The 18072-nt window shown below is 38.5% G+C and overlaps 2 protein-coding genes across 2 annotated transcripts in view; one reads left to right on the forward strand and one right to left on the reverse strand.

The window, feature by feature from the left end:
* Positions 1-469: 469 nt before the first annotated feature.
* On the forward strand, positions 470-9368 carry LOC143886668 (protein NLP5-like). The gene is made up of 5 exons (XM_077390729.1): positions 470-755; positions 1681-2578; positions 4435-4482; positions 4554-5556; positions 7364-9368. Exons 2-5 carry the CDS (start codon positions 1715-1717, stop codon positions 8218-8220), a joined length of 2772 nt encoding a protein of 923 aa, XP_077246844.1. The 5' UTR covers positions 470-755; positions 1681-1714; the 3' UTR covers positions 8221-9368.
* Positions 9369-10910: 1542 nt separating this feature from the next.
* LOC143886669 (uncharacterized) overlaps positions 10911-18072 on the reverse strand; it is a 96407-nt gene continuing 89245 nt past the window's right edge. Inside the window, exons 33-39 of the mRNA XM_077390730.1 lie at positions 15935-15971; positions 15734-15791; positions 12342-12452; positions 11992-12059; positions 11530-11596; positions 11368-11436; positions 10911-11260 (exon numbers count right to left, since the gene is read on the reverse strand). Of these exons, the coding sequence (XP_077246845.1) occupies positions 11168-11260; positions 11368-11436; positions 11530-11596; positions 11992-12059; positions 12342-12452; positions 15734-15791; positions 15935-15971 (503 nt within the window). The 3' untranslated portion in view covers positions 10911-11167. The remainder of the gene's footprint in view (positions 11261-11367; positions 11437-11529; positions 11597-11991; positions 12060-12341; positions 12453-15733; positions 15792-15934; positions 15972-18072) is intronic.

An 18072-nucleotide genomic window follows, 5' to 3' on the forward strand; every position in this document is an offset into this window, starting at 1 on the left:
TGAGATGAAACAACTCCCTACAAGAAGTAGGTAGGATTTAGGACAAATTAACAGGTGTGGAAATATTTAATATTAAAAATTAGCTCCAAAATTACAATCATGCCCTGATACAACTGCCATCCATCCAACGGTGCTGATTAGTGAGGGAGACTCTATCAACCTATCCACCGTAAAAAATAATCACAAGTATATTGTTTCTGGCTCTATATGGACTACGGAGTGGTAAGAATCTTAAACGGTGCACACCCTTTAAATTAAGAGCGATGATTTTTTCGCCCCCACTGTAGGATATTGCGCTCCCCTCTCAACATGAATTGTCATTATCATGTTAACAGTGGGGCGCATAGTCCTACAGTGGGGCGAAAAAATCATGTCCCATTAAAAACATTCTCATGTTCTCTACAAAATCTCCACTCAAACGTAGACGTTTTTTTACTGTTGGAGTCACCCCCCCCCCCCCCCCCCCCCCCCAAACAAAGAAAGCCTTCTCTATAGTTGACTTTGCCCAGAAATTGAGATGGTTAGAAATCCCAAAAATTGTAGGGTATATTAGAATTGATTCTCCTTTTGCCTGAAGTTAGGAGAGAGTTAGGGGCATAACCATCAAAGAGCTTTTGCTTTGTGAGTTTTTTTTTTTTTTTTTGGTGGGGGACAAGATGTTAAAAAGACTAGATATTGTGTTTCTGCATATAGGGTTTTTATTTAAAGGATAAGAGGGAAAGACCCAACTAAGAACTTGGAAAAATCTTTACAAGGTGAGTTCTTTTTCACCTTTTGTTTTCTTCTATTCTTCTAATATTGTTTCATTTTGGTCATGAAGTTTTTTTTTTTTTTTCCCAATGTTCTTGAAAGAATTTTGACAGTTATCATCAATTAAAAAGAAGTTTGACATTTATTTATCAACAACTGAGATTGGAATTTGAATAAAAGTATAAGAATCCATCTTAGAAGAATCTGCATGAAGTGAGATTTTCTTTCTTCACTTGGAGATATTGGATTTTTATTCTTGGTCAACTGTGATGGATTTTGTGGTTTATGAAATGGGGTTTTTGGTTTCTAATTTTCTATTCCATGGCTGCTTCTAAGGATTTTGGTTTGTGATTTTCCTGCAAGTTAGGCTGTTTTAGTATTGTGAAAGGGAGAGGGAAAAAACCCATCTTTAAAAGATATATAGAAAGAGATTTATTTTTTCTTCCTTTTTATTCTTTATTTTCTAATTCTTATGTCAATGTGATGATTTCTTTCTTTCTTTGAAATGGTTTTATGTTTGCAGTTCCTAAAAGTGTTCTGTTCATGATGCTTCTCTAATTCATACTGATAAGAGTTTTTGTAAATCAGAGAAAGAAGTCTATACTAGGAAGCCTTCGCAGACATACGATCTTTATTAATTATTTTAAGGTGTTTTGGGCTTTGAAATTTCTGCAATTGGGATTTATTAGGGATTGTGTAAGGGGATATTGAGGAAAGCCAGTCATGGAAGATGGGCTTCTGATGGCCTTGAATATCACTTTTTTTTTTTTTTCGAATGTTTTAATGCGTCTTCATAATAATTCAATTCCAATTCCGCCATCAAATCTTTAAAAAAGGCTGGATTGGGAAGCCTTCGTAGACCTACATTCTTTATTAATTTTTTCTTTAGTTGTTTTGGGTTGTGAAATTTCTGCAATTGGAATGTATTAGGGATTGTATGAGAGAATATTGAGGAAGGCCAGTCATGGAAGATGCTCTTTACTCTCGTAGTACCATGTTAGGTTCTCTCTCAGATACCGCTATGGACTTTGATCTCATGGATGATCTCTTGTTGGGTGGATGCCTCTTGGAGACCACAGATTTCTCTGATTTCTTGCCACCAGAAAATGTTGACCAAGATAGAACAGAAATATCAGTCTTTCCTGATAATCCACCTTCAGTTGAAACCTACACTGAAGGCCTTGTTAGAACTCAATCTCTGAATGAAAATCTGACCGAAATTGCTGAGTGTTCAGGCCGGTCAGAGTCTTATCCTGGTGAAGGAGGTAGGAATTTGGATGAACTTCAGATGATAAATCCAAATTCTGAACCGAGTAGAAGGTGGTGGATTGAGCCAAGGGCAAACCCGGGTCATCTTTCCTCTGTGAAAGAGAGATTAACACGGGCACTTAATTACATTAAGGAGTCAACAAGATATGGTGATTTCCTTGTTCAGATATGGGTTCCTATAAAGAGAGGAAACAGGCATGTTCTTACTACTTGTGGGCAACCGTTCTCGCTCAATCCATGTGCTCAGAGGCTTGCAAATTACAGGACGGTCTCAACGAATTATCAGTTCTCTGCGGAGGAGAATTCAAATGAGATGGTTGGCTTGCCTGGCCGAGTTTTTCTTGGGAGGTTGCCTGAATGGACGCCAGATGTTCGGTACTTTAGTAGTGATGAGTATCCACGCATTGATCATGCTCAGAGGAATGGAATTCGTGGTACCCTCGCACTTCCTGTTTTTGAGCGAGGCAGCAACTCGTGCTTGGGTGTTGTGGAGGTTGTGATGACTACCCAAAAGATCAATTATCGTACGGAGCTTGAAAGTATCTGCAATGCTCTCCAGGTCTGATTCCTTTATATTTCAGAATTCAGTTTTGTAGTTCAAACTTTTCAGTGGAGAGCAGTGAAATATAGTTTACTGGAAATCAACTCTTAAATTAATTCTATATGAGAGACCAGGATTAGAAACAGTTGATATGGTACAAGCTCTCCATATTTTCTATAACAAGGACTTACATATGTGATGTCATTTATATTTATTAGCTTTTATTTGTTGAGAATGGATAACTCTTTATTAAAAGATCTGAAAATGTACAAGTACAAATGGGGCAGAGATTGCCCCTCTAAAATGGATGGTTTACGGAGTACGGACACCATCTTTGGCCAGTGAGTTGGCTACATTGTTGGCCTTTTTAAGAACATGAACAAAAATTATAATGAATAACCTGTGCTATTTTTTTGAATGGTAGCAAGAACTTTTATAGAATAAAAATGAAAGGGCGACTAAGACCATCAACCCGAAAGGATACAAAGGAAAAGAAACAACGAAGAAAACAAAAAGAAAGAGGCCCAAACTACGGGGGCAGAAAATCAAACCACTCTAAAGCTAGCCTATCTAGTCCATCTCTAGCCAAACCATCTGCCACACTATTAGCGGATCTCTTGACGTGGTTGAAGATGATTGAAAAACCTTCAATTTTGTCAAAGATCTCATAAAAAAAGCGAGCAAACCTCCATGGGGGAATAAAAGAACCTCTAAGCCACTTGATGGTATTTAAGGAATTGCCCTCCACAATCACACGATCAAGAATATCCTTATCCAACCGAACGATCCCTTGGTGAACAGCTTTGACTTCAGCTTCACTAGCATCAACCAAGCCTAGCGGCCCTAAAAATGCCCATAAAACATTCCCCTTTGGTCCCTTAGGACTCCTCCTATACCACCAGGACATGGATTCCCCAAGCTCGAGCCGTCAAAATTTAATTTCCACCAACCGTTTGAGGGAGCTTGCCACACTTGCGAAACTGCGGCCCCATTTTCCTCATCTAAGCAAATAACCCTCCAACCTTGCCATAGATCATACGCAGAGATGAAACGAAATAATGGAAGACGTCTTGCCCAAGCTATAGACAGCGCTATAACTCGAATGAAAAGAAAATGGGACGATTTAGCCACACCCTCAAAGACTCTAGCATTCCTTTCCTTCCATAAAATCCATAAGGTAGCTAAGAGGCAAATAGACCGGAGAGCTTTCCCTTTCTTCTTCCAAGGGACCAACGACCAGCTCTCAAGTAAATCTGGGAGCTTGGAAGGAAAGACCCAAGAAATCCCAAACCTTGCAAGAATACCATTCCACACTTCCCTTGCTACTCTACAATGAATGAAGATGAATAACCCTTGCTATATTGACAATCTCGTTAATAATTTAGCCTTGCTATCACCCCCCCTCCCCCCCCCCCCCCCCCCCCCCCCCCATCTTCTTCCTGCTATTTACAGCCTCTAGGTTACCGTGTTTTGAGAGTCGCCTTAAATAATTAAATTTCGTTCAAACATGTGACTGAATACCCTCAAGGCCTCAATCCTATTAGTAGATCTTAGGCTTCTGCTTAGTTCGCATCTGCAATACCGATTGTCCCCGAATATTCCCACAACTTATTGCTGCTGCTGTCATATGCCTCATATACCTGCAGTTCTGGGATTCCCTATACGTTCTGTCGATTTGGACATGAAATATAGGCCTGGAGATATTTGTAAACATATAAATAAAAAATAAAGATGTGGGTTTTTTGATGGAGCGTTATATTCACTATAGGTGTTTGGTATAGGTATTTTTTCCTTAATGTAGTAGGCTGACCATGAAAGTGTTTGAGATTTTTTTTACCTTTTCCTCTTATGCTGAACAAAATTGTCGCCTGCAGGCTGTTAATCTTAGAAGTTCTGAAGTTCAGAGTATTCCACATATAAAGGTAAATAAATCATCCTACAAAATAAAACCTATCTGATCCAAACAGTAGTGAATACGATTCTCTTTTATCAGGGGACGAGCCATTCTTACCAAGTTGCCTTGCCGGAGATTATAAAGGTCTTGAGAGCAGTCTGTGAGACACATAGATTGCCATTAGCTCAGACGTGGGTCCCATGCATTCAACAAGGTAAAAAGGGTAGTCGACATTCAGATGAAACCTATGCGCATTGTATTTCCACTGTCGATGCCGCTTGTTATGTGACTGACCCTCCTAGCCGAGGTTTTCAAGAGGCATGTTCTGAGCACCACTTGTTTAGAGGCCAGGGTGTTGCCGGAAAAGCATTCACCACAAATCAACCATCTTTCTCAACAGATGTAAGTGCTTTCAGCAAGAGAGAATACCCCCTCTCTCACTACGCTAGAATGTTTGGGTTAGGGGCCGCGGTTGCAATTCGTCTGCGGAGTATTTATACTGGAATTGCTGACTATGTTTTGGAGTTTTTCTTACCTGTGGATTGTAGAGACAGTGAAGAACAAAAGTCGATGCTTAATTCATTGTCCATCATTATACAACGGATGTGCCAGAGTTTACGGGTTGTGACAGACAAGGAACTTGAAGATGAAACAATTTTGCCAGTAAAGGGAGATGGAAGACCAAATAAAGAAAAAATGCCAATGGTGGGAATCACTCCTTCATTGGACTCTTCCATGCAAGAACCATCCTACATGTCCAGCATCCAACATGCCCAATGGAAGGGCAAAGACATTGTGGCCCCCACTTCTCTTCAATTGGAATTTCAGAACCAAGAGGTGGAAGGATTCGATGTTACAACTCAGTGGGATGACCCTGAAGTGGTATTACACACAGGGAATATATTCCCAGAGCTCAAGCAGTTTAACCAAAATTTGGCCAAAGATGATGTTGAGGATGGAGATTCTTTTGAAGATCACTGCTTTCCAAAATCTGGAAAGACAATGGAAAAGAAACGAACAAAAACAGAGAAAACAATCAGCTTGCAAGTTCTTCGGCAGTACTTTGCGGGTAGTCTGAAAGATGCTGCAAAAAGTATTGGTGGTAAGTAACAGAGTCTATGATAATGAATTTTGAAAATTTCATCCTTTTTTGTTGTTGTTGAATGGCCATGAATTTTCATCCATTATGAAAGAACTATGTTTGCTCATGTAAAAAAAATTGCTGTACCACTGTAGTATTTCTATTGGCATGTTTTTCCTATATTTATGTTTGAATAATGATAGGAAAAGGCATGCTTGAAGGGTTTTCCTTGTAGCATTCTATGTGTTTTAACAAACCTAAACACCTATGGAAACATCGACAGGAAAATGTTCTTGCTTGATAACTATTTACGATGCCTTTCAACTGCACGTTTACCATTTGGTCACTGTAGGAAGTGAGGCCCAGTTTTGACTGCCACTCCTGATGGATAATTCGTTTACTCCTTTCTATTCTTGTCTCTTACTTCAAATTTCTCTGTCTTCTCTCCTGTCTGGAACTGGGTGTTTCCTCCCTGGAGCTGGGTGTAATGTTCCAAGTCTCTGCTCTTGTTTAAAGTTTTCGTCCACCTTTTTGGATGTTGTTCATGGTTGGTACCCTTCTATATTTATTGGGTATAATGTGATTCCACACTGCTACCTTCCATTATTTAGTTTGTGAGTCTCACTACCCTCACCACTATTGATTTCCTTAATGGAGCATCGGCTTGCACTTGAATCCTTTTTTTCCCTTCCCCAATTGTGATTACAATCATTAATTCCTATCTTTGCTGCCAAAAGTGGATATGCTCGTATTGTCACACCTGGACTTCAATTTTATCTGCACTAAACCATTGGTTTTTATTTGTTCATTTGCTCCCTAGTTCCACTGCTGCATTTGGCACGCATGACTTCATTATCTTCATTATTTCTTTTTTAAAGATTACAGTAATGTAAGGATAAGAGGGCGAGCCTTGGTGCAACGGTAAGGTGGCTCCATTGTGACCTGGTGGACACGGGTTCGAGTCACGGAAACAGCCTCTCTGCAAAGCAGGGGTAAGGCTGCGTACATCTAGCCCTCCCCAAACCCCGCAATGGCAGGAGCCTCGTGCACTGGGCCGCCCTTTACAGTAATTTATGGATAAAAGGAGATTAAAGGGCCAGGGAGCCGAGGTAGCTGCAAACTAAACCACACCAAATGCATAACATTAAAAAAAACTAATCATATTGAATGAGAATGAGTCTCAAATGCATCGTGCGGGCCGATCTACTCTTGGCAAACACATCCGGGAGCTCATTTGTGCATCTAGGGATATACAAAAAGAGGCCGATTGTTCTCTCAATTTAATGAAAATATGGCAATAATTCTCTGCTTAGATTCAGGATTTCTAATACAATATTAGCAGGTTTCCAAGGGCCCAGGCTCCATTGCTGCATTATCTCAAACAATTTTACTCTGAGAAGCCCTTGGCTTTTTCCATTTTGTTTCATCCGTGTTTGCTCTTCGGTTGGTTCATCCAAAACCACTTTCGTTCTTTTAACTTGTGTTTTAAGTGCCTTCATGACTTCTGTTTTTCTCTTATAAGTTCCCTGCATAGTTCTTGGTCATCCCCTACTTTAATATGGTATTGAGTGGGCTCATGTGTCCGTGATCTTTTATTTTCTTACTAGATGCAACCTGAGGTAACCATTAAACTTGATGTACAGTTCTTGATTTTCATTTCAGCATGCTTAAAACATTTATTGGATAAATCTTTGCAATTATAAATCAAATATCCCTGTTATGTAGCTAAGTTCGCTCCTACATGCGTTACGTTATACTCAATCTATGATCTTAGTTTTTAAAGATTACAATAATTTTTTGAGTTGCTTATGCATTTTCTCTATTGCAGTGTGCCCTACTACTTTGAAAAGGATATGCAGGCAACATGGAATCACTCGTTGGCCTTCACGAAAGATCAAAAAAGTTGGTCACTCTTTAAAAAGACTGCAGGTGGTGATCGACTCAGTCCAGGGTGCCCAAGGAGCTTTTCAAATCAGTTCCCTATATTCGGACTTCCCAAAAGCTTATGGGTCTGATTTGCCCTCACAGAATTTATCGGGGAGCAGCATGTTTTCCTCATTGAAGCAGACAGATAATCCAGTGCCCTTAACTACACAACCTAAAGTCAGTGCTCATGGTACTCCATCAATATCACAATCCTCCTCATGTAGTCAGAGTTCCGATTCAAGTCTCAGTTGTTGTACCGGGGCCCATCAGAACCCTTATGCTTCCAAACTTGTTTGCGAGGATGCTTTCATTACGGAGAACCAGAGTGTCACACTAGAGCGAGCTTCTAGTGAGGCAGAGTTGAATGCCTTGAGTAAGGAGGAAGAGGGACCTCCGACAAGGTCCCACAGTCACAAATCCCTTAGTGTCAGTCCTTGTCTCGAGCGTCTATCTCCTTTTCCTAATATCCATGTGCCTAGACGTAGTAATTTGATTAGAGTGAAAGTCATGTATGGGGAAGAGAAAGTTAGGTTCAGCATGCAACCTTCTTGGGGCTTTCAAGTTCTACAACAGGACATAGCGAGACGGTTTAATATAGATGACGTTTGTACTATGGATCTCAAGTACTTGGATGATGACTCTGAGTGGGTGCTCTTAACATGTGATGCTGATCTACAGGAGTGCAAGGACATATACAAATCAACACAAGCTAACACAATCAAACTTTCTGTTCACCATTTCCTCGGCCAAATACCATGAATTCTTTGTGTAGCCGCGGGCTTTCGTGAGTTTTGGAAAATTTCTAATCTCATTGAGAGCATGTTGAATCAAAGCAAAGTACCTTTTTCCAGAATTCTGATTTGGGTGTTACAAAACGAACCGCGTGTTGTAAGCAAGATATATGTGGGTTTGAAGAAAGGTGAGAAAGATTGGCAGAAACCCTGGCTTATGTAAATATGAACGTTGGGAGTGGTTATCATTGGTAACGCGAGGAACGCTGGTTCTATTATACTTGGTATTTAGATATGGATATGTGGTTAACTGCCTGATCTCAAAGGATCTGCTAAAGGATAAATTGGTGCTTACGTAATATTCTTTTGTTCTTGGTGCAGAAAGTGATCATTAAGGCCAATTAGTTGGCCGAGGAACTGGATTTAGGGAGAGAGATTTCTAATTGAACTGTTGAGAATGCAAGAATTGGTCCAAGCAGATGAACTTGTTCAGTGTTAGAGATGCTCTTCGCATGACTCGCATCGTAACATTAAAAGGCTTACATACTCTCTTTTCTCTCAGTCTGATTGTTCTGTGTTGTTGAGACGGCTTAAATTGGGAAAATGGCATTTGTTCTTGAATATCTTTTTCAATACCATTATCCCAACAAAGTTGGGATGGAGTAGTGCAAGGCTGGGGGACAAAAATCTATACTTGGGAGTTCCATTCACTGGAAAGAAAGGTCTCTCAATGAGGATAGAAACATATCTCCGGTGTTATTGAACTGATTCTCAGAATCTCATTCATCTCCGCTTGTGTTCTTGGGGTTTCACAGCAAGAGGAAGAGGAAATGCATGGGGGCATCATACCTATGATCTCATTGTGTGATCGTTGGGTTGGTAAGCTATAAGGAAATCGAAACATCACTGTCCATTTGGGTTTGCAGTTCTCAATTTCTCATGTACAGTGTTCATTTCATTTCCCTTTCTAGAGGGATTAACATGAAGTTTGTAAAGCTTACTTGGTTTCAAAGAGAAATTAAATGGTGTTTGCATAATCTGTTTGCATGCAGTAAGACCTGTTATGACTAGTGCATACTTGGCCTCAAAAGAGAAATTAAATGGTGTTTCTCTTCTCTTGTATTTTAACCCCTTGAGAAAGAGTTAGAATGTAGTGAGAATAGCTTTCAGACTCGACATTGTGCTTTTATGTTTAATTTGTGTCATTCTGAAGACAAGTGTATCCATGTTTCAAATTCTGGATGTGTTTTGTGTGGATAATAACTTTGTAGGGCATTTTTATCATAACTAAGTGAAATTATATGGTGTTAAACAGATACACAGAGAAGCAGGCCTCTGCTTAAGCGATTTCATATTACTGTTAGATCATCTTCTTTACTTGCTTTGATCTTTTGAGTACCTGTTAAATGTGTGTCGGGTGATGGACCTATTGAGCTCGCTGGCTGCCTCTAGTTCAGCCGATTGCCTTTAGTCACATTGTTATTGGAAGATCCTTAATCTTGATTATCTTTCTTTCGATGTAAAATGGGTGTAAAACAAATCTGACACCTAAAAGTCTCCCTTTCTTTAGACATAAAATGCGTATAAAGCTAATTTTATGCCTATTTTTCACTTAAAAAATGAACATAAATTTTTTTATGCTCATTTTACGTTGAAAGACACCAGGGGAAAAAAAAACGAATAATGTTATGAAGTATCTGGTTTATCCTTGTGAACCAGTTTGGGTCTGTTGATCTAGTAAACCACCACTATTCCAATTCATCAGCTCTGGTTTGATCATGATCATGTCTTTCTTATCAAGTTTTTCATCAATGGCTTATGATCATCAAGTTGGACCAGGGGCAATGAGCTAAACTAGTGATGTTTTACATGATCAAAGTGGAATTGGAATAGATCTATTGATTTCAAAATGTATCTAAGCCTTGCCTTGGTGGTAAAAAAAGTTGGGATGCAATATTACTGGGATTGGAATTGGGATAGATTCCTACAGGATAGACTCATCTCTCAATATCAATTTATAGGATGCATATTTCTGTTTAAAGATTCCTACAGGAATCACCCGAAAATTTGCACACATTAGTTAAAGTTAGCAGCTCCTTGTAAGGTCACATCATCGATGTTGATATCATAACTCTAGGCTTGTCATCCAAGAACTTGTGTAAAAATACTGTAGTGAAAGGAACATAGGAGTTTGTCTCTGATGAATATGCCCAAATCCCGCTTGTAAGTACAATTTAGCTTTTGGGTCTTATAAAAGCAAGAGGGACAACTTAGAAGCTCTTAATGTGGGGCAACTTTGAAACTATGCCCCTTTCTTACCAGTCCATTTGCAAGTCATTAATAAGACAATTGGATCATCTTGTGCAGTAATCATCTCTGCAATAAAGGCTACCAAATGAAGGGTCTAGATCACGTTAATGACATATAAGTGGACCTAAATTAGGCTTCTAATTCTTCTCAGTGTTATTCCTTTATAAACATAGATGAAGGTAGAGCACTAGATTTGTTGCCCCTCTATCAATAAAATAATCTCATTCTTTCCTTCTGAGTAGAATAGCATTAAAGCTTCACCAGTACCATTTTTATTTAGTAACTATCTATTGTACACATACAATGACTGAATGGTGTATATGAATACACAGTGCACTCCCCGTTATCCAATGGGTCTGTCGCCATCAGATTGTGAACAGAAAGTGGTTTATATACATAATACACAGGTACTCGGTATATGCCGTCATTATATTTTTAGCAATTTGCTTTGTTTAGCCCTTTTGTTTTGAGACAAGGGAGTGAGAAAGGATGCAAGACACAAAAATTATAACAAATGTATGTTTGGACATTTACAAACATCCAATTACAGGAGAATGCTAATTGACAACATGTTCTTAAATATACATGAAACGAAGAGAAGAAACAAATAAGATTTTTTTTTTTACCTCAAATGGGATGGGCTTTTCTCATATGCCACGAACCGATCAGCTAATCTGTGTTGAAGTGGTTGGCTGTTCTTCTCGCTTCTCTTCTATGAGTTTGTATCTTGACGGAGGACCACATATACTCAATACTACCTGCAATAAGAATGAGAGCCGAAAAATAATGATTTCTAGTAAAACCTTTTCGGATCTAATTTATTGCAAAAATGACTTAAACAATGAGGAAAATTTGATTATCTTACAGGAAGAAACACGAGGCCATGCAAGACCCCAATAAGGACCAATGCAAGGTACATTTGGAAATAATAAACCTGCAAAATGTAGGGGCGCAGGTTTTTCAGTTTAAGATTTACTATTATGAAGTTGAAGCCATGAATCACAGCAGTGAGGGTATTATCAGATACCACAAAGATTTCTGATCGTGCAAACCGTAGAACGATGACACCTACGAGCTTTGTCAATGTGATTCCACTGCAAATAGACCAAGAAATAAACAGGTAATGGGATTGATATTGAAAAAGGGAAGAAAACAAGTGTCCATAACTGGGTTTTGAACTTTTTTCATTGAAAATGTAACTGAGATGTGGCCAGTTCTATCAACTAAGGCTAAAAATTAAAAATATGATCCCACATGGTGTTCTTCATTTCCTTTATGGATCTTGATGCTACAGTTAAATAAGCAAGTTGAAACCACAGTTTTTTTTATCAGAACCAGTCGTACTGCAACTGGTGTCATGAAAATCCCTTTTGCCGTTAACTTAAAGTTGCAGCAGAGGGTTAAAGTTCAATTGAGCAGTATCAAAGTCTCAGATATTTCTCTCACACAGATTCCACAGAGAACAAACAATGAAAATGAAAGAATTTACCTCAATACAGAAGCCCCCATGGTGCTCAAAGCCTCCTTTGCCCGTTGCCCTCTATCCCCATTGCTTACCTGTAGAAAGTGGCCTCAAGATATGGTCAGAACAGATCATATCCCAGGATTCTACACCGAGCAGTAACATGACGACAGGCATTAAGATTCTTATACTCAAATGGGCAACAGATGGGCATGCTCATGATGATATAAAACATAATTACCATAAGATACCACAAACACCAAAATAAAGGATAAAACAGAAAATAAATTGAAGGACACCATGGTTCCATCAGATTCGAAAATAACATTAGGGTCATAGCATTATAATAGGACAAAAAGAGTTTCAAATATACTAACCGAGAAAGCATGTGTTATATGCACACAGAACTCAACGGCAATCCCCACTGACATTACAAGGTTTACGACAGAAACTGCATTCAGTTGGATCTTCAGAACTGCCATTACACCCTGCAGAGTACCATTTGTAAGCGTAAAACGAAAACAAAATAAATTAATACGGATGATCAAGCCAAAAATTGGTCAACGCAAAAGGATCAATGAATGACCAGAGATACATTCAATCAATGAACAATGAACACCAGGATCACCTCAATAGAGACACTTTTCACTTTTTAGCATAAAAACAGAGAAGTCAGTCAATGGCTTGTAAAATTAAAACTGTGTTAAAAACTTTATATATGTACATGTTGGAGTATACATATCAAATTCATGCAGCACCAAACGTAAGAAAAGAACTGATATGAGTGTGAAAAAATTTCAAAGCAGCACAAAAGTCATAAAAGTCAAGGGCATAAAAGGAAGAAACACAAAGAAGGATAGGAGCTTCAATTAATGCAAAGAGAAAAGGGCATTTTTTGAAAATTTTGGCTCGCTTTAGGCAACATCACTATACGCCCGCCTTCCCCTCCATCTCTCTTTAATTTCCTTTCCGTTTTCACGTTTCTTCCAATTCTCTAGGAAGCCTTCATCTTTGAAATTGCCAATGTAAGCTCTATAAAGAGCCAATGTAAGGTCTATAAAAGAGCATGGACACCCAAGGCTTAATACAGATAGAAAGTGACACACACACACACACACACTCTTATATTGTTCCTTTGTGAACTTTATCTTGTGGTGTTGTGCAGATGTAAGATTGCCAATGTAAGCTCTATAAAAGAGCCAATGTAAGATCTATAAAAGAGCATGGACAGCCAAGGCTTAATACAGATAGAAAGTGACACACACACACACACACACACACACACACACACACACACACACACACACACACTTATATTGTTCCTTTGTGAACTTTATCTTGTGGTGTTGTGCAGATGTCTTCCATTCTGGTAGTGATTCATCATTTGCTGATGAGGGTGTTAGCTGCTAGAGCATTCGTGGTTAGATGCGGTGCAATTGCCTAAACTTTTCGAGGATGTGATATAGGCATACAGCATGTATTAGATTTCTACTCGACAGAGTTGAGTTCTTCACACATGAGAGAATTGATGTGATACACCACAAGGATTTGTTTATTCATGGACAAATTTGTATTTTTGATTTACTTAAACTTATTTATGGTTATAATTCATATTTTATTAATTCTAGATGCACATGTCAACATATGGCCCGCCTTTCTCACCCTTTTCCCAAGGCCCACGATCATTTAAACCCCAAGGCCCACAAATTTGTATTAAATGTATGTGGTGTGTCCTATGGAATGATATTCTTGTGAAAATATATGAAATTATATATCTATATACTATATAGCAGAAGAGAAAAGAAGAGAATTTTTTGAAAATTCTATGAGAATTACACATCACTTTTTTTTACTTTTTTTAACAAATGCACCCATTCAACTCACATATTTTCAATCCTACCCTCTCATTTATGCTTTTTAACAAAGGCACCCATTAAAGCCACATAATTTCAATCTTACCCCCCTGCTTTATGGTTTTTTTAATAAAAAATATATAGGGTGATCTTAACCATCCGATTTAAGAAGAAGTATGAAAACCTCTATAGATTGGAGGGCTAGGATCAGCCTATGGAAATGATTTTTGGGGCACAACCTATTTATGATGTGTTCCATCACATGGACGGTTTGGATCAACCTATGACGTAGTCCGTACAGTTCTTTGTCGGCCCGTGCATCGCGATGCACGGGGTTTTTTACTAGTGTATATATATATATATATATATATATATATATATATATATATATATATATATATATATATATATATATATATATATAAGCTATCTGTGCATGGCTGCACAAACCATGGGGGGCCACATTTTTGGGGGAATCCAAAGCATTCATTTGGAAGGCCCTTCCATGGATAGGGTGTGTACCAAAAATCAACCCTTTAGGATCATCCTAACCCTACCATTTGTGGAGGGAAAAAATGGGCAGAAACAGTGTCAGAAACAGTGTCTGTCCATTTCCCCCTCCAACTTTGATTGGGTTAGGATGATCCTATAAGGCTGATTTTTGGTACACACCCTATCCATGGAAGGGCCTTCCAAATGAATGCTTTGGATCCCCCAAAAAATGTGGCCCCCACATGGTTTGTGCAGCCATGCACATATAGCTTATCTGTGCAGCTGCACACAAACCATTTCCTCATATATATGTGTGTGTGTGTGTGTGTGTGTGTGGAGAGAGAGAGAGAGAGAGAGAGAGAGAGAGAGAGAGAGAGAGAGAGAGAGAGAGCCCGAATTAGTGCTCCAAACTGACCACGACCCCGAATAGCGAACAAACACAGCATACCCTCATCGTACCGTGTACCGGGCTACCATCGTACCACGTACCGGAACGAACAACGTTCCAGGTAACATTGGTTGTAATCAATCCCTCATTCCCTCGCTATAGCTCTCTCTCTCTCTCTCTCTCTCTCTCTCATTGCCTGTAGTGGATGATAAAGGTATGATGGCCGAAACGCCAACCCAAGTACCGATTCCACTTCCTCTCTACTTTCTATAGCTGGTTCTCCCTTAATACACCCTTTGAACCTTCCTCTTTCTTTTCTTAAACATACCCTACCCCTTTCCAATCAGTTTACACCCTAATTTAACCCAATCAGCCCTACCCTTTACCACCAATAAATCTTACCCTAATCCTACCATCACCCTTTATTTTTGTATCCTATTTGATATTGTTTTTTTATATATCTGATTTGATTGATATCTGTTTTGCACTCATTATAAAGCTATTTTTTTCCACTAGGGATTTTTGTATGGAACCTGATTGGATGAATTAAATTTCTTTTGATGGTTGAAATTTTAAGATTAGTTCTTTGAACATCTTTGTTGTATTCGGTTATGATTTGTTAATGTTGATTTTGGACTGCATATTGCTGTTTTATTGAATTAGAATCCCCTTGTTGCTTCTGTAAATCTGTACTTTCAAAAATTCATCCGCAAACCTATAGGTTTGCACCAAGAACACAGCCCCCTCAAGAATGGGTTAATTGGATCTTCCCTTCAATGACTTCAGGAAGTCATAGTTTTAATACTGAGCAAGATAATGTAAAATAGTGTAAGTTTCTGTTTCTATGAGAGGATGTCTACATGAAAAGTAGTGACTTATTATTGTTCTCTGTCATCAAGTGTAGGTGATACATCTGTGAATTGGATCTTGTAAAGTTCATAGGGTTTTATTGAAAGCAATGGGTGCACCAATAGATATGTAGAAGAATAAATAAAAAGCATAATCAGAGATTGGTATTCAGAAAAAAAATACCTACCATGAGATCCACGACAATCATTGCCAGCACTAGTAAAATGATTGCTGAACTCCATAAACTGAAATCAATTATGTAAGCATGGAGAATCAAATCAACAAAGTTAGATCCAGCGGGAAGAGATGCGCAATATGAATATTACAAAACAAACAGTAGGGTAAAATGCTACAACTGTAAATCAAGGGGAATAGAAATAATACGGACCTGCAAGTGATAATCAAGCAAACAATAAATACAGCACCTGTCAAGAAGTCAAATGCAGAATTGGATCAATCATCAGAGGAAAGTGATACAAGAAAATAAACTAATTTAAAAGAAGTATTCCTGATGAAGATAATATGATAATTCAATTAAAGTATAATGCAACAAAAGGGAAAACAAGTAGTAAAGCTAGTCCATAAGTAATCATACAAAATTGCTAACAGAAGGCAACAGTGAGAAAAAACTTGAAAGGAGAGGTTACTGAATTACTAAAACAAATACAAATAGTGAAGGCAAAGATGTAACTGGAGTAAATGTTACAATAAACGAGCAGTGTATATTAAAGTTTCGTCTCTTCATCAATCAGAATGTTTATGAAAACTTGCCTTTCCAACCGATAGATAAATAATAACCAAGCAAAGCCAATAAAACCAGTAATATTTCTGTTTGTAACTTATGATGGCCAAATATGGATACAAATATGAACAGGTAGATGGGAGCGGAGATATTGTAGGGATTGCCTTAAGCCTCCAATATAGTGTGCGGTCTGTGCTTCTTGCTCTCAAACATCTCACTCTAGGTAATAAATTGGAAAATTTTATCTGTATAATCACTAACAGACCTGCTATCTTGCCTCAAAATTTGCAATTGTTGATAGATGGTCTGTAGATAATTAAGAGGCAGAAAAGTTTCCCGTACTTCATCTTCTTACAGTCATTAATTTTCTTCTTCCCCCTTTGCTGTTTCATAACAGTTAGCTGAGCCCACCATGTCAAAGCATGACCCAGCAGTTTCAAAGCCACCAACTTCATCTTCCAACCATCCAAAACATCCTTATAATTAAAAATCCTTTCAACTAAAAATAGCCAATCTATAAACTCCTCGACTTGGCATTCCTCCTTTAAATTCAAGGATCTCGATTTTAAGGCCAAACTTCCACCTTTGATCTTCTCACGCAGCCACGCAAAGAACATTCATGAAAAAAGCTTTCTTCCTCTATGCATCATTAATAACATCATGAAAAGGAATTTCTAGTTGGGTCATAGGTCGGGTCAACGGCAACGCATCAACTTGCCTTACTTGTTCAATCACCTCTCCCTGATCAATTGTTGGATAATTTTGCATGGCTGCTGCTCCCCCATGCTTTCTCCTTGGAGGCATCTTCTCGAACAGGAACAACCTAAATCGAAGTAGAGATAAATGAATCTCACAATGAAGAATCGCAAGGTGCAGAATCAACGCTGCAAAAATCAGACCCAGAATTACCCACATTGTGCCCAAGGGCTTTGGGAGAAAGAACAAAGGGCTTTGGGAGAAAGAACAATTGACTTAAATTATTTATATTCAAACTTCAATAATATGCTGTTGTTTACATCAATTGATACACACACATGCATTAAGCTAACAATGAAGCCTTCATGCAAACAGATCTCCACTCTTGATTATATCTAATCTAAACAATCAAACAGAATTATAAAAGATTGAAAGAACAAAAGACTAAAAATACCCTTAACTAAGGTAGCAGAGTTAAAAGAAAAAGAAATGTCCCCACGAATGGATAATCTGTGACATGCACCCTTCTTCATTTGATCCATCTTCTCCATGAAATTGAATGCTACCTGGCCTACATCAGTAGGCAAAGTGGCATGTAGGCAAAAGAGGTAATAGTAAAGATCACTATGCTTCCATTGGTAGAGGCCGTGGGGGTCGGAATTGAAGGGGAGTATATGGTAGAGGCAATGGGTCAAGAAGTGTGTTCACTGTGGTCACATAATAACTATAATTCAGATGGTGTTTGGTGTTTGAACAATTCGGCAAGCCTACATGAGCTAATCAGGTTTCTTATATAGTCGAGAGTAACGATACGAGACCAAGTAGTTCTGTTGAAAATCAGACACAATTTCAGCAGTGATTCAGTCGTGCTTTCATGAGATGAGTATGAGAAGCTCGTAAAGACATCCCAGCAGTCCACATGCAATTCCCATACATCCATAGCTAATATCGGTCGCACAATCAATTATGCTCTTTTTGTTTCATAGGATCCATCCCCTGGGTCACGGATTTAGTTAGTAATTTTCTTTTAATTAAGCATTTATGGCACTTTGACAGTAAAAGACATGAGTTTGTGTTAGACTTGGGAT

Source organism: Tasmannia lanceolata, unplaced genomic scaffold, assembly GCF_043159265.1.
Source record: "Tasmannia lanceolata isolate RefF3 unplaced genomic scaffold, GAP_Taslan_0.1 ptg000011l, whole genome shotgun sequence".
Classification (NCBI taxonomy): domain Eukaryota; kingdom Viridiplantae; phylum Streptophyta; class Magnoliopsida; order Canellales; family Winteraceae; genus Tasmannia; species Tasmannia lanceolata.